Source organism: Neopelma chrysocephalum, unplaced genomic scaffold (genome assembly GCF_003984885.1).
Source record: "Neopelma chrysocephalum unplaced genomic scaffold, ASM398488v2 Primary Assembly neopelma1_59, whole genome shotgun sequence".
NCBI lineage: Eukaryota > Metazoa > Chordata > Aves > Passeriformes > Pipridae > Neopelma > Neopelma chrysocephalum.
Window position 1 is genome coordinate 16,137,081 of NW_020897714.1, and position 17,549 is coordinate 16,154,629.

Sequence of the window (17,549 nt, forward strand, 5' to 3'; positions counted from 1 at the left end):
GTCCTTCAGAAGACTGGTGGACTAGTCATCTGACCACCTTCAAAAGTCCCATTTTAGAGGGGTTTTTAATATCTGACAGGTAATACTGATCTTCGGGTAGTTAAATCAGCTGTACAGCTAAGTTGGCAGAATAGCCCAGATTGGAAAGGGCCTCAAAAGATCATGTGGACCGACCTTCCTTGGGAAAAAGAGCCTGGATGAGATTATCTAGCACCCTGTCCAATTGTACCTTGAAAGCCTCCAGTGATGGGGATTTTCACACATCCTTGGTGTGGCTGTTCCAAAGAATCAGTCTCACTGTTTTAAAAAAAAAAAAAATGTGTCTTGTATTGACATGGAAGTTCTTCCTATTTATGCTTCTTTACCCACCAACTGATAACAGCCAAACTTTACCCCCCCCATGGTAAAAAAAATCTGAGAATATTTTGTTCAGCTTAGGCTTCTATTATATGCCAGATACAAGATATTTACATATCAAGAAATGGCACAGGACTGTTGCCAAATGCAGCCCTTGTTATTATGTTCATTCAAAAACATTGATAGGAAGAGTAAATTTTTTATTCTTTTAAAGAGCCAAGTACAAAAAGATTTTCCCATCAACTGAGTAATTACTTTCAGGACATTACTGTCATTCTCCTTTGCTTTTGTTCCAATATTTTTGTTTCTCAAAGTATATGAGTTGACAAGTACATTAGCCTTAGGTGTAAGTCAGCACCTCAGAAATTAACAGGGCATATCGTGCTTTGCTGCTTAAGGTGTTGCTGATGCAGATCAGTAAAACTTTGCCACTTAAACTAGTGTAACGGAATTTCAAAATTTATTCCTACTACTTCTATTCATTTATTTCCATGATTAGAATTCTATAAAGAAATCATCTTGGGTTTGTGCGCTTTCTGGTTCCTGTTCCTTAGGCAGCTTAGCAAAGAATTAAGTCTGGATATCTGTGTCTGCAGAGCTTGTTCTAATCATAAGTTGAAGAATCATCTATGCTATGGTTGTTTATGTGTTTGATTATGAAACGTTTCAATTGCAATTTGGGTGACACTATGAGTAATTTTTCTTACAAGTCTTTACAAGTTTGAGATGTGACAAATCTTTGCCTAGCAGCAAATACAGAAAAATAATTGTCCACCCATTGACTCAAGAGAATTTGATCTGTCACTGTACCCTTCTACTAGGGTAAATAAATCTTACTCTATTATTGAATGCTTGATATAGTAAGAAATTGATTGCTGTGGAATTTTATTAGAGAGTGACTGTTTATCATTGTAAAAACATGGATTACCTTCATTGTCTAGGGTCCTTAGCATATTAATGCAGTGGTTTACCAGCACTGAAAACATGCTATTTGATTTTTTTTTCTTTTTTTCTATGTAGTAATGAATAGAATATTAGGTTGGCAGGGTTTTTTTCAGTTCCCATTAGTCCACACATTAGTTTCTTTTGGAAGATATTTAGGCTCTAATTAATGAATAAATGTCTTGTGGTACATGGCACTGTTGCCAGTAAAATTTGTTAGGTAGCAAGCCAATATCTATGGAGTAAGCTACCTTTCCATAAAGAATACGTGTGACAAATAGTCCTAACACTAGGTACAGGTAGTAAAGTTTGGGTAAACTAGCTTTTAGAAGAAACTCTTTTGTGGGTTTTGGTTTGTTTGGTGGTGGTTTAGCACTTTTTTCTAATTTTATTTTGAAGCTTTATTATATTCAAATATTTGTTTTACTTCACCTTAATTTTCCCATTAGGATTTTTGGTTAATTTTTGTGATTCTTTTTTCTTGAGTTATTCAAAAGATATCAAGTCTCATCAGTGGTCACTGACCATCTTGTTTGGCCGCTTTTCTTCCTTCTCTTCTTAGTCAGTTTTGACAGCCTTGTAGAAAATACATTTTTTCATATCAGAGGTGCTTATATATAGTTTGCACTTCAGATGGCACTTCCAGGATGCTGAAGACCTGTTTTAGGTGGCTGTACATGTCCTGTGTGCACTGGGTGCTCCATTCATCTTACAGTGTTGGCTTTCACCTGTCTTTAACACAGTTCCATGAAACAGAAACCTGGGGGTGGATCTCTTTACTTGCTTCTGCTGCAGTCAGAATAGTTTATTTTGTCAGTTCAGTACTACTGAAAATCAAACTTCTGTAAATGATACCTGTTTTGTAGGCTTAAATGTTAAAATGTTGTACACGTAAATCATTGCTGGAGTTATCATAGAACATGTATTTACATAATAACTTTGAAATTTTGTGCTTTACTTACCTCATTTTGCATTTAATTTTTAGTCTCAAGATGCCTTATGTATTTACTGAATTTTTTTTCTTGGTTCATCGTGCTCGCCTTTCAAAATCCCACACTGCACACTGTGTTTAGTTGCAGTAGAGGAATTGTATGGGGGTAGTCTCTGGTGAGGTGTGAGGTACCAAAGGGTAACTCGGGAGCCAAGAAGCAGCCTCTATAACAGTCTATATGTAGTGAGGATTAGGTGATATCTGTTGCAGATGTTGTGGATTACCCCACTGCCATCTCACCAAACTGACATGGGGTATTAAACAGAGTAAGAAAGATGGCTTCTGTTCCTGCTTGCTTAGAAATGAAAGTGAGAAAAAAGACAGTGTGCAAATTATAATAGTTCGTATTTTGATTTGAAGAGAGAATTACTTCAGAAATTATTTTTGCCATTTAAAAAACCCCACCAAAACATTAAAAAAAAATTCCCTGAGGAAGTGCAGTGTGCCGTGCCCGCCCATACCGCCACGACAGGAAGGCTGTGCGTGTCTTGGCCCCTCGTGTGGGCGGAGCCGCTCCCGCTCCCGGCAGCAGCCCCGGCTATTTTTAGCCTGTTGCCGGGCAGATTTGGTTTATGGAAAACAGCTCTCCCACAGCCAATCCCGAGCGGGTATGCAAATCTCCGGCAGTCCCCGCCATCAGGCAGGGAGCTGGTGTGGAAACAAGATGGCTGCCGGGGCGGTGTCCTGGCCTCCCTCAGGCACCCACTGAAAGAAAACTCATCCTTTCATGTGGGAAACGGGCAAATAGCCTCCCTGCCCCCCAAAATCTGAGAGTCCCCATCAGGCTTCAGTTGGATGAGTTTATGAAATGATGTGCCCCCTCTGGCCCCGGGTGCTGCGCTTGTGCGGGGCAGGTCTGGTGCAGGTGAGGCAGCAGGTGCAGAGCCTTTCCTGAGGAACGGTGCCTTCCCCGGGGGAAATACTGATAACCCTTCCCACAGCCAACTCCCAACTGCTGGTTTTGTTCCCTTTTAAACTTTCTATATTGTTACTGAGAAAATGTAATGTGCAAAAAAAAATTCATAAAAGGCGCTTGTATGCATGGCAAACAGTAACGTTTTAATACAGCATCGCCTTTTTTGTTGTGAGTTCTCACTTCTGTTTCTCCTGACATTTGAGAAGTGACCTCAGGGGACCACTGTCAGCATCAGGCAGCTCACCTCTGAATTGCAATGTCACCAAGCTGCCAGTGTTGGAAAACCAAGGTTACACTGCTACGGCTAGTTGTACGTGTGATACAGGAACTAGTCTAGAAAATATGGACTATTGGGGTAAATACATCAATTTTTTCATTACAATAATCCTGCATTTTATCTAACAGAAGACTTGTAAAGAAATCTGCCTCAAAAGGATGCAGGTCTGTATACGTTAGTGATACCTTCTCAAAGCTGCAGCCTGTTAAATTTTCATTTGAAATTATAAACTTTAAATTTATAAATTATAAACTATTTCCTTATAAAAGTAAAAAATACTGTATTTTATAATGCCTAGAAAAGCCTAAGCATGAACAGAACATCTTGCCCTGGTTTTTTCGAGATTTTTGTTTCACAGATTTTCTCGTATTTTTTGGTCTCGTGTGCATGAACAATTCACTTTGTTCAGGTCTTATGTTTGGAATATCAGAAGTTGGGTAAGTTTCTAATTGTAGATGTATTCTGGCAGTTAGTGTCTACTTCTATGGAATTTTTAGGTCCTACTCCTATTTAAGAATAACAGTGACTGTTAATCCTGTGCCAAAGCTGGAACTGCAGTATAACGTTGAAACTGTGTATAATAGTACTCCACAAATGTATCTTAAATGCACTAATTAACTTTATAGGTAGTCAGTAAATCCTTTTTTTTTCTATGGAAAGAAACATACTTAGTGTTTAAGCTTGTACTGAAAAAAATCAGTCTATAAGAAAGCTGAATTTTGCTGTTACTGCTATTTCAAACAGCAGTACTTGTTTAGTGTTTGGAGATCTCACAGTTGAATTGAAAGCTAATGTTTTGACTTGTTGATAAAAAGTTGAAGTCTCTAACACTTGTGGGAAGTAAGAGAACACATTATCACAGCCCTGTTCCTGAGTTCCAGACAAGCAGTTTTACTAGTTTAATAATCTAAATAGCTGTTAACATTTAGTTTACAGAAAAAGACAAAACTCTCCTTGAAGAATCAGCTTAAGGTCCACATGCTAAAGAATAGGTGTTTCTAAGGCACTTGAGTTGCTTGTAAAAGTTGTCTAGGAAAGACTCTCCACTTGTTTTCCATTCTTCCATGTTCCAAAGTATGTGTTTTACATGTAGAAGTTATCACGGCATAACCTGATGAACACATAAGGACAATTCTGCAAAACCATCAGCAGATGAAATATCTTAGCTGTGTAAATGGGCCTGATAGTCATTTTTTTCTCCCAAGAGGAATCTGTTTTCCCCACAAGGCACTGCAGCCTCATGGGGAAAAAAGCTCTACAGTTAATAATTCAGTTTGAGAAACAGGTTCACGAGCCAATGTCAAAGGCAGTAGTATTCTCTTGAGGTAGAGGAGACACAAGACAACTGCTTAATTTACAGTGATGCCACAGTGACAAGAGCGTAGTTCAAGTTTGTTCATGAAGTTGTCCATTACATACAGTACACAAGACTAACCTATTTGAAACTACCATGAGTTTACTCTGGTTTCAGAAACCTTTAACCCATAGATTTGGGTGTTTTTCTTAGGCATACGTGGATACACACGTGGACTTAAGTGTTTTGCTGAACTTCAGAAGGCAGTTTGCAAGGGTGGGGGAGAACGGCCTCTGCTTTCATGGCAGAAAGTCATACTGCACTCGTCTCAAAACACCAATTTTCTGCTGGGATACTAGAAAAGCACAGGTGCTGCATGGCATCTGAAGAAAAGAAAGCTTTCCAGCTGCCATACTTAAACCCATGTTGGATCTCGGCAGTTTTTTTGATTCAACAGCGAACATCACAGAATTTGGTGATCTTAAAACTGCCTAAAAACGCTCCTGCACATTAAACACCTCTTCTTTATTATGTCTGTGCACCCGTGTGCCTCGCACTCCTGGGTCAGCGCTGTTGCGCAGCTCCAGGTCTCAGGGAAAGCCCTTAACTTTCCATCAGGCCGTTTGGAAAATCCCGTTCGCTTAAGGCGCGCCCCCGCGGCCGTGCCCGCGCGCGACGTCCGCCGCGTGAGGGCTTGTTGCTAGGTAGAATTTTAGGAGCTCCGGCCTGATTGGCTGCGGCGCGGCGGCTCCGCTCAGCCAATGGGAGGCGGGGCTGGCGGCCGTCCCCCGCGGTGCCGCGGCCGACGGGGTGTGGCGGCGCCCCCTGGGGAGCGGCGGCGGCACTGCAGGGCTGCGCCGCAGGGGAACGCACCGCCCGAGCCCCGCACCTCTGGAGGGGGGACAGATTAGCTAGAGGGCTGCTTAATTGCCGTTCACCTTGTCTTGCTACCCGTGCAGCTAGGTGAAATAGGACAGGATGGTGACGTAATTTTTTTCTTAGATCCTTCTTTCACTTTCAACCAGCACTAACTGTAGCCTAAAAGGGAAGAAAACTCAAATCACCTGTGGTGTGCTAGAAGGAATATTATCTGCACATATGATAATCATGGTCTCTACTTTCTTTATTACGTTTAAAAGCAAAGGCATAGTTGTACATGGAAATCATTAGGCTGGTGGTTTGTCTTCCATTCAGTCAGATCAGTAGACTTGTATTAGTGGTAGAAGAACAAATTATTGCCATGTTATTTCAGCACATGTTCTGTAAGAATAGGCCACAAACAGTATTTTTTTTCTTTGAAAATAATTTTTAAGTTTCTGAAAACTTATATCAACATTGGTGTGGAGGAATTCAACTGAAAACTGCTTTTTATGAACCATAACTTAAAAGGTAGGTTCTATTCACCACTTTCATTCTCTGGGACTCTCCACCTAGAACAAAATACTCATGACCATTTGCTGCCTCAGTTTCCTTGATTTGGCTATGCCATATTTTAAGTAGATTTTAAGTAGATTTGCGCATTTGAGCGCTGATGTTCACGATTAGTGAACTTTCCTTCATCCATGTAGTTCCTGTGCTTTGGCAGACATTTTATGGTTGCGGTGCTTTTGGCCAGCTCTGCAAGCCCCCCAGGAACCCTGTGCCCTGTGCTGTTCTAGACCCATGATATTATGCAAACCCCATTGTGAGCAATTGTTTAGATTGCAGCTTCTCCCACCCCCCGTGTTTCCATGACCTTCCTTTTGTCTGCTGCCTGTTACTAGGCAGGATTCAGGCAGCTCCTCGCTGATTGGCTTAACGTTTGGAGCAGCTCATGGGCTGCTTACCTGAGCACATGATCATAAGCTGATCCAGAGCATCTAATACCTTCCTTTGTTGCTTTAGAGCTGCGATCTCTCTGCAGAATAATAGTAATTTAAAAAATAAGGAAATAGAGGGAAAGCTTTTTAATTGGCTTAGAGAAGAAACCTCCCCATATTCCTAGCTGCACTGGCAGCCATGTAGCATTTTATGCCATATAGCACACATTTCATCATGAGAAAGAAATTTTCAAGTATTGGAGGGAGGTGCCTAATGCTATGTTTGTGTCTCACATGCTGAAGTGTATATGACTTTCAAGCTTAAAATGAAAAAGGGAATTTTCATATCTAAACAAAAAAAATATAGAAAATATGTGCATGTTGATACACCAAAACTGAGTATTGAGTTTAAAAAATCATAACAAAAAAATCAGCCCCAAACCTTCCACTTTATGTACAGCTTTTAACCCTTACACATGTAGCTCTACATGCAGGAGTCATTTTGTGCTGTTCTGTAGAAATGCCTTTAATTGAAATAAAACATGCTCCTCCATTGACTTGGTGCCTGGGCCACTCATTTCCTCCTTGTGACTTGGTCACATGATGAGTAAAAAAAGAGAAAACACCCAAGCATCAGATGAGGGAAGTGCTTAAGCGAAAGTAGCTTAAGTTTGTTAATGTTAAGTATTAAGGGAGACTAACAAAATACATTCATTAGAACACTGGTAATTTTAACTGTTTTATTTCTGCAAGGTAGCTTTGCCCTGGCATTGCTCTCTGAAGGGCTGCCTCCTTGCCCCTTTGAGAGGCTAGAAGGCAGTGTTTATCAGATGGCGCCTGATTGGCTTACACAGGTGTGACCAAACCTATCTGGACTGGTTACCGATTGATTTGTTTCTTTTACTCAGCTCTCACATGAGATCTGTTCCTTGGCTGCACTGTGCTCCCTTGTGGGTATGGCTGGAAACGTTTCAAGGCTGGTCTGCTGTGCTATGTGATATTTTGCTGTTAGAAGATGAACACTGAACGCTGGTTCATCTCATCTGTGCTTGTAATTTTGTCACTGAGGGTAGCTTTTATTGAATATTTTTTAGTAGCTTTTATTGAATATTCTTTAGTTGCAAAAGATTGTGGGATTGAGCTGAAAATATGCATGAGTTACTCAAATAACCATCTAACAATGGAATTTTGAGAAGCCTGTTTTTCTTGCAGGTTCTTTCTACAACTGTATAAGAGCTTTATTTTTAACTAGATTTTGAATAACGTCCTAAGATAAAAAATAAACATAATTTTTGAACATATTAGAAATTTAAACTGTTTTTTTCAGTATTTTTTTAAGAAAAAAGTAAGGATGCATCAATATAAAGGTATTCTGATGTTTGATTTTTTAAGACTGCTATTCTTGGTAAATTTAAAATGAAGTGTCTTTCATTTTCTCTGTATTTACTCTTATGTTTAAAATATGAGTGAAAAACTGCTTAGGTAGTTAAGGAAATTAGAACAGAAAATATTACTTTCTTTTAAGTTATATTTTTTTGATTACAGAGTGATGCACTTATAAATCTGATTTTAAGTTGTCTGTAAATGTCATATTAATCTGTTAGTATATCTTTTGGTGATAGGAAAAGTAAGAATGTGAATACCGTGATATATTTTGTAAATTCTTGTAACGCTTGTAAAAGAAAGCATTGTAGTCTGGGAGATCAAACTATTTGCCTGTTGTAATTTTGATGCAAAGGCCCTATATTCTCGTATTATACTAACAGTAGACTCTCACTCGTGGGTCACCTATTAGGAGCCTTGGAATTATTCAAGGCTAGCCAAACCTGGCATTTTCTATTTTTTTTTTCCAAATTGGCTCTACAAGATAAAAATCTGTAACAGCATACGTGTTGGTTGTAGGGGGTTATATGCATGGAACATGAGTGTGATTGTCAGTATTCTATTACATGACAGTATGACGTATGCTTTTATAATGATGTGAAAAAATGTGCCTTACATGCTGAGTTTTTGGGAAGACAGAAGGGATGTGCTTTCAAAAACTGCACGCGCACTTCAGAAATACTAGAGGTTTTTACATGCGTTTTTTAACTTCAGGTCTAGAATTCCTGTGTTAAATATGTTCTTTTCTGAAGAAACATGAAGAAACTGTATTTAGCATGCAGGCAGCTCTGGAAAGGCATTAACAGCTCACCTGGAGTTCATATTTCATCTGACTGAAAATGGCTATGTGATGAGAACGTTTTCCGAGAACAAGTAAACTGATGTTTCAGATCAGTGTTTCTATAGATGTTATGTTTTGCTCCCAGTAGTGGCCATGCAGTAATAGACAATCTGGTTCAGAAAATCTAGTTAAGACTGGCAAAAATGTATATCTTAATGGTATTATTGAGAGTCTATAAGTAGAGCTGATACAACATTTTGTCAAGAGATTTAGGTTGGAGATTAGAAAAAGGTTCTTCACCCAGAGAACGGTTGAGCATTGGAACAGGGAAGTGGTCCCAGCACCAAGCCTGGCAGAGTTCAAGAAGCATTTGGACAATGCTTTCAGGCACATGGTGTGACTCTTGGGGATGGTCCTGTGCAGGGCTAAGAGTTGGACTCGATCCCTGTAGGTCCCTTCCACCTCAGCATATTCTGTGATTCTGTGATCTGTTCCTGAATGTGAGTGTCCAAGTACTATCACTAACTCAAATACAAAAATTCCAGACTGTCTTGCAGAAAATAACTGTAATAAAGTGGAAGGGAAGCTCAATGTTGCGTTAATAGGAAGGGCAAAAAGTTGCTTTCTGCTTTGTCCCTGGTTTTGTCAGGTCACGTTAACAAAGCGTAAAAGAAGCCTTATGATTGTAAAGTATGGCACGTCATGACTGTGGGGTTTAGAGTTTGTCTTGGTAGTTGAATTCATATTGTACCTTAGAATATATATTCTTATCTTACAATGTAGAATATTGCAGTTGAGGATAAATGTTAAGTAATTTTCTTCATAAGCAAACTGTTCCAAGTAAAATAGGAAAAATACAGCAGACCAAAATGGTAGGAGCTTAAGCGTGTGACCTACAATGAGATGCTGACGGAGCTTGATATCTTTAATCGCTAAATAGAAGGCTAAAGGGCACTCTTGGACTGCCTAAATAAAACTTGAAGGAAAGGTTGGATGCAAAATGGAGTGGAGCCAAATTGTTACTTAGAGGGTGTGGAATCTGTTTTCTGAATTTTGTGACTTGGTTCATAAAATTGTAGAATAGCCTGAGTTGGAAGGGACCCGCAAGGATTGAGTCCAGCTCCTGGCTCTGCATGGGACAACCCCAAGAATCACTCCATGTGCCTGAGAGAGTTGTCCAAACGCTCTTGAACTTGTGATTACACAAAGTCATCATTGATTTGAGCTAATGTTCGCAATAGTCCTGCTTTCTTTTATCAATAGAATTTTTAAAATCATTTATATTGCACCTGAAAAGACAAAATGCAGTTTATTAAATAATTTCTCAGATCTGTGAATGAAAGTGGATTGAGGGATGATGCAAAATGAATCATCCTAAATATTTTAAATGCATCATTTGTCTAATAATTTTGCTGTATTAGTGTTATAAACATTACCTATCTGGTGCTTGTGGGCAAAAAAAAAATCATATAGAGATAACTGCCTGATTTTCTTTTTTTCTGCTTGCTCTGATGTCTTTTAACTACTGTTACCCAAGTTAATTTTTGCATGTTTTTGAAAAACTTAATAAAAGCTGTATCCTAGACAGGAGTAACTTATGATGGTTTGTAACTTCAGCAGAGCTAAATTGGTTAGCATCAGCTGAATCACGATCTTAGTTGTTGAGTTACATTTAGTGTGTAACAACTTCCTTAACTGCTTTCTGCTTCTGAATATTGCCATATATGATTCTTTAAAACTAGCCCCTAAAGCAAGATCACGTGGGGAAAAACTATTTTAAAAATCCTTGTGGATTTGCTTTGTTTAATGAAAACAAATTAAATAAGATTTTCTTGTATTTCAACAAAATCATTATAAATTCTTAGGTAATGCTGAATTTATCTCCATTTATTGATTTGATAAAGTAGATTTTCTATCATTATTTTTCTTAATTTTTTTAATAAATGCTTTTGTTTTTCTTAATATTTGTGTGGGTGAATGGAGTGAATATAACTGTATAGAGGGCAAAACCACCCATTTTCCTTGAAACAGGAAATTTTTCTGTAAGGTGCTGCAACACTTGTAGTTTTTATGGCCAAAAATAGTCTGAGTAAAATATTATTGCAAATTGAATGAAAGTGCTTTAAAAACCCAAGTTCAGTTAACCATTGTATAGATAGGGAAGATGAAGGTGTGTTTTATCTATACAAAAGAAAGTATCTTAATGAAGCGTTCAGAAATTCTTTCTATATAATGAAGGTTTTTTTTAAACTAACTTGATATAAAAATCCTGTCATTTACCCCAGTTGTTAATTCTATTTGAAACTCATAAAATTACATATTTTTAGAAAGATAAAAATATTCTTGGTCCATCGGTTTATATTTATATTTACTTTTTTATGAGAAGAAAGGTTGCTGACTCTTGCCTTAGTACAGTATCTGAGACATCTAGTCTAAAATGTGTAGTCAGACTACTGCTGCTTAATGTGGGATTTCTGTGATCTTTGCATACAAGTATTTGTGCAACATGTATAGAAACTTGTATTCACTTTTTGTGATGTCAGGTAGTATTTTAATTGTGTTGACAATTGTTTCTTTGTTTTTGTTGATACAGTTAAACTGGTTACTTTAAAATGTGCTAAATGCTACAGGAGTAGTACTAAGCTAATGATGATAAATTTTTACCTTCACAATTCTTTCTGAACCTTTTTTTTAAGGGTCAAGATGGATAGCACAGATGAACCTCAGAAAAAAGTCTTTAAAGCACGAAAAACAATGAGAGTAAGTGATCGACAACAACTTGAAGCTGTCTATAAGGTTAAAGAGGAGCTGTTGAAGACAACTGAAGTGAAACTGTTAAATGGAAAACATGAGAATGGAGATTCTGATTTAAATTCCCCTTTAAGCAATTCAGACTGTATGGAGGACAAGAAGGAAGTTAATGGCATAGTTGACTTGTGTGTTAACTCTGAAGAAGAAAAAACAGCCTCTGATGAAATTAGTGAGGCCAAAAGCCCTGAAAGTAGGGCAGGAAACATAGTCAGTGACATAGAATCCAAACCTCTAACGCTGTCTCCAGAAAATACTGCTCCTGAGCAAGATAAAGATACTGATGCTGCAGTAGCTTGTGAGGCAGAAAATGGAGTGCTTGGTAGCAATAAAGACAACTTCCATGAACAAAATAATACAAAAGATCATTTGGACCAAAGAAAGAGTGATATCCCATTGGAAGGTGAAAGTAAATCAGTCGATGATATTACTGACTCTTCTGAAGAAAAGGGAGAAACAAATAATATAACCATTAATTCCAGTTCACCTGGTGGGGAAAAGAGGACTGAAGTAGTTACTGTTGAAGAGGCTGTTGGAGAAGCAGCCATCTCTAGCAGTATGGAAGCTGAGCAGGAAAAACAAGAGGGCAGTGCAGGTCTTTCAGAAACCACTGTTCCGAAGACATTAGATGAGCCTAGTCAAAGTATCTTGGACAATACTGACTCTATGGAAACAGATGAAATTATTCCAATTTTGGAAAAACTAGCCCCTGCTGAAGATGATCTGAGCTGTTTTTCTAAAAGTTCTCTGCTTCCAGTGGATGACACAGCCCCAGATTTAGAAGAGAAAATAGACAACTGTTTGGGTTCACCATCCAAGCAGGAAAGCAATGAAAGTCTGCCAAAAGAGGCTTTCTTAGTACTGTCTGATGAAGAGGATCCCTGTGATGAGAAAGAGGAACGCGTTGAAGGGATAGTATCAAGCAAGTCAAGTCTTCCAGGTAAGAATTTTGTAAATTGGTAGTTTCTATTCAACTTTGGGATTTTGTTAATTTCTTAGAATGACACACAAGTTTCATGTTTCTAAATCAAAAAGGCAGTGTTATCCTCCAGTTATGTTATGTAGTCTTACAGTTTTCAAGGGTGGCATTTGAGGCCCAGGAAAAAATAAAAGTAACGCCAAAAAACTGTCGTCTTAGAGATCTGGTTTGTTTTGATTTGGGGTTTTGGGAGTTTTTTTTCATACTCTTTGCAAATTTAGGTGCAAGCTTGGGTGAGGTGGTAGGTGGAAAAAGAGGAAGGATGAGTAATTGCCAGAGATGGAACAGAAGGGTTTGTGAGAAGAGAAATGAATTCATGTACTGCTCTTGAGGGGAAGAAAGGGTTTCAGCCTTCTTTAATGTGGAAATAAATGGTAAGAAGGAAAACATATTTGTAATCCAGGCATGCCACAACTCCTATTTGTTGTAACTTTTTTTTTCACTAGAGGACAGTATTGGAAAGGTTTAATGAAAAATGCAAGGCTTTTATTCATTTAACTCATAGTGGGGTTTATCTAACTTGGATAACTGTGGCAACTGATTAATGCTTTTAAATGTTAAGTGTGGGAAGCTGGTACTTTAATCTCTTCATGTAGTTAGCAGAAGATTTTTTAAGTTAAACTGAATGGATGTCCTCTGTAGTCTGTTATTGTCAGAGTTTTGTAAGCTGTTTTTTCTTTTTTTTATATTGTGCATTCATTGTCATACTATTGCACTTCTGAAAATAAAACAGATTAATAATTTACGGATAACTTGACATTGCTCTTCTATCTGCAGTTAAGAATGATGTTGTTTCAAATTATCTTGGGGTTGGATTTTTTTGCTGTTGTTCTTTTCTCTTCCTCCTCCCTCTCCCCCCTTGTATAGCTTTTTATGAAATGATTACCATGCTAACCCAAGTGGTTTTACATATGCTTGACTGGGTAGAAATTCCATAGCTTAAACAAGATTCAGGTGGTTTTCAGTCAGGAGGTTAGTAACCACAGTTTATCAAGTCTTGTTTCACTGTTGATGAGACTGTCTTTCACTAATGTGAGATGGCATTCTGAGCCTTCAGTCTCTAAACAGCTAGAGAGATGGAGATAAGAATGTCTCTTCAGCCATGTTTCAGACTCCTCCTTTTCTGGTATTTACCTTTGAATTTATGCTAGTTAAACAGAGATAAGGTAGATTCCATAGTTTCTTCTAAGGATCTTATTCAAGTATTAATTGTTGCACTGAGATTGCACTGAGATTGCAAAAGTGCAGTTGTTGTGCAGTTAAAGTCTTCCAGAAACTATTGGAGGTGGAGGAGGCAGGGAAAAAGAATGTGTGTACTTGTGTCTAAAATTATAGTGTGTTACAAGTCCCTTTTATAAAGTGAATATTACAAATGAATTGGTTCCCCTTGTTCTCACTGCAGTTTAAGTGTTCTGTTATTGGAGACATTAGGGTTGCTTTTTCCATCTTACCCAGCGAAAAAACACAGTGGTCACAGAAGAGTTTGCTCTGAGCAAAAAGGCTGAAGTTAATATTAAATACTAGATTACTGTTTGCAGAAGTTTGAATTTATATTTTTGCAGATTTTCAGCTTTAGTGACAAAATAAATTCTCTTGACTAGTTATTTTATTTATTAGCTATAACAATTTGACTTTTACAGTTGCATGGCAGTAATTGAGACTGTTCATCAAATGAAAATTGGTCACTGTCCAGAAGCAATAACAAAGATAATAGTAGAGAGGTTGCATGGGCAGGAAACAATTGCATGAGAAAACAGGTAGAGTTATCTTAGAAGATAAAGAATAACTTCTGGATAGAGTCTGTGAAAATTGAAACTGTGGAGACCATATGAAGATCATTCCAAGATGCTCTGTTGGAGGCAGAGGAGCAAACTGTTCAGTTAAGATTTCAAGAAGTCCAAATGAAAACCAGCATGGCTAAACAACAATGGAAGAATGGTACTACAAGATTTTATTCACATGGACAGATTAAGAGAACCTTTTTCTCAGGTGGAATTCGTAAATATAATAGCTATGTTGTCACAGATTTTTGTAACGAAAGATCATACGTTAGAAAACCTTGGAGCCCTTTGGATAAGCAAACAAGCACATGATAAGGAAGGCCTGATTGATGTATTTGAATTCACTTGGATATCCAAGCACAATTGATTTCTTACCAAGAACTTTTGGAAATTAAATTGTCTTCATGTAAGATAGAAAGTCCTCATGGAGGAAAAATCAGTCGAAGAATGAAAAATAAATCTGCAGTTATCTGTTCCAGAGACTGCACTGCGTGACAGAATTAATAATTTGCCTAAAATGAATGGTAAGTAGTGAGGGGACAGTTTGCTGATTATATTGTGAAGAACTGGAGAAGAATTTTTACAATGCTGAATGACTGAGGGATAAACATGGCAAATGAAACTCATTGTGGTTATCTACAAAATGGGTCTCATGAGTACAAAAATGTTCATAAATTGATAGGAAAGTAGAACTGACTCACCATTTAAGAAAAACTTTCCAGGATTATAGAAGGCAGCTTTGAGGAAATATTGATAGAGTAGCAGTTGAAGAAAGCAAGTAAAGAATGCTGGGAACAAATTAAGAAGCTGAGGAGAACTTTACCATGAGACACCGAGGTCTTAAATGTTTTTGTTAATTCTCTCTTCTTCCCATTCCCCATATCAAAGAAGATAGCACAGAATTGGAAAAGGTACATGAAAAAGCAACAGGGAAGATCATGGAGTAATTTTAATTTAACCCTCTGATGGTCTTTATTTCAATCTCCTACTCAAAGCAGGTCCAGTTATGTCACATGGCTCAGGGACCTTGGCAGTTTACTTTTGTGCTTCTCCACAGGTAGATAAACCATAACTTCTTCCTGGGTGGCCTAATATTTAACCAATCTTAACAGTGAAAAATTTTCTGAATTGGAATCTTCTGTGTTCCAGCTTGTGTCCACTGCTTCCAGTTCTGTTAGTGTGCACCTCAAAGAGTAGTGGTTCTGTCTTCTCTCTGCCCTCCCTTTATGTAATGGAAGGCAGTGATACAATCTCCAATTAGTGTTCACTCATTGAGGCTGAGCAAAGCAGTTCTTCACATACCATGTTTTTCCTCCCCTTAACCTTTCTGGTGACCCTCTGCTGGACTTGCTGTGGTTTTGTCAGTGCCTTTTTAGGGTTGGGGCTCCAAAAACTGGACGTAGTGCTCTGGATGGGAGGAGGAAGAGCAATCTGAGGGTTTCTTGAGTGCTCAACAAAAGAGAATCACTTCCCTTATTCTGCTGGACACATTTCTTGTTAATATGGCATGAAATGCTATTGAACTTACTCCACGCTGCTGACTAGTGTTCAGCTGTAGCAATTGTGTCACGGACACCCTCGCTGGTCACCAGAGAATTGTTTATTTATTTAAAGCCTCTATTTATAGAGGAACTGCTTTCGTTTCTGGTCTGTGAGCTAAGCATCTTCGACCTATCAACAAGCAATACTTGGCCCTATAAAATTACAGTATGCATATTTCTACCTATTAACAACTAATGTCCATCTTTGCACCTATCAGCTTTCAACACTTTTTCTTCTTCTCTTCAGTCATGTTCTTGCTCTGGGTCACACAACCTTTGGCTCCACGCACATCGTAGACGCTTCCTCCCACCTTCTGCCACGTTCTCTTCCGTTCTGGCAATGTCCACTGCTTTGTTAACCCTTTAATTTCTGCCCTGGTCCACAATGCTCCACATTCAGCTTGCTTTCCACCATGAATCAAGGCCCTATTCTACAAAGATATGTTCTAGCCAGTCAACCCCCAGACTGTCCTATTGCATAGGGTTATTCTATCCCAAATGCAGGGCTGCATTTGCACATGTGTTTGGTCCACTTTTTCAGCCTGCCAGTTTGTCTCTGAATACCAGCTATGCCCTGCAGAATATTTACCACTCCCCCCCAGTTTGTATCTATGAACTTGCAAAGTGTGATCTATCCACAGGTCTGTACTATTAGTACATACAGTGCATGGCATCAGTCCAGTACAGATCCCTGAAGACTATCTCTAGTGCTAAGCCACCTCGTGGATTATATATCTCTGATGCCAATTCTTTGAGCCCATTGTAAAAAACCTACCAGATCTGCCAGGCATGGTTTGCCCTTGCTAAATCCAAGCTGAATATTCCCCTTTCCTTTGTGTGCGTGGTAATGGCTTCTGCTGAGGACTTTTTTTATAACCTCTCCAAGATGTCAAGTGAGGCCAACCAGCCTATAGTTTTTCTGAACCATCCTCCTTGACTTGTCTTGAATGTGGCAGTGACATTTCTCTTGGTTGCCCAAGCTTCCCTTGGTTGCCATGAAGATGATGGAGAGGGGCCTCACAGTGCCAGCAGCCTACCTCCCTCAGCGCTGTTGGGTACATCTCATATGTCCCTGTGGACCTCCCTATATTCACCTGACTTTGATGCCTCTGTTAATAGAGGATTTTCCTCATAATGTTCCATCAGTGGAACATTCCACTGTACCTATTCAGTAACTTCAGATTTGCAGGTAGAAAGGGAAGTCTTCATTCTGTTGTTGGAAGTCACAAGCTTCTTATTCCTCAGTTTTTAATATCTCCGTTTATTATTATTTTGAGTGTAGCCTTTAGCTGTCCCTGTGTCCTTGCACCGTGTGAGGCTTGAGGTTTTGTCTGTGCAGTCGTACTTTATCCCCTCTTTGTTTGTTATACATTGTCAGGTCGTTTCCTCCTCCAGCTTCTTCACTTCCTGACTCAAATCATATCAGAAAGAGAACTTTTAGACAAAGATGAAATGTATTTTATGGTAGAGTCTTTTAGCCTGTAAAAAAGTTGGAGTAGAGATATGACAAAGATGTGGAAAACAGCAAGTGGTATGGAGTCTAGATACTTCCTGTCTTTTCCTCCGTAAGAACCACATGTATCAAATGGAGGAAAGGAAAAAAGTGAGAGGCAGGATCAAGGCATGAAAGAAGAGGTGATTTTCCATGTGGAGAAATATGGAGTTCAGTGACTGGAAGAAGTTTACCTACATTTGTCTTC

At 38.6% G+C, this 17,549-nt stretch overlaps 1 protein-coding gene across 4 annotated transcripts in view; it reads left to right on the forward strand.

Annotated features, from left to right (window-relative positions):
• ATF7IP (activating transcription factor 7 interacting protein) overlaps positions 1 to 17,549 on the forward strand; it is an 89,499-nt gene that overhangs the window by 26,599 nt on the left and 45,351 nt on the right. For 3 of the 4 annotated variants that reach the window (XM_027680067.1, XM_027680065.1, XM_027680068.1), the window contains exon 2: positions 11,437 to 12,488. In XM_027680067.1, coding sequence (XP_027535868.1) covers positions 11,444 to 12,488 — 1,045 coding nt within the window. In that variant the 5' untranslated portion in view covers positions 11,437 to 11,443. Of the gene's footprint in view, positions 1 to 5,626; positions 6,167 to 11,436; positions 12,489 to 17,549 lie in introns of those variants that run through there. The other variant, XM_027680066.1, reaches the window with a different exon arrangement.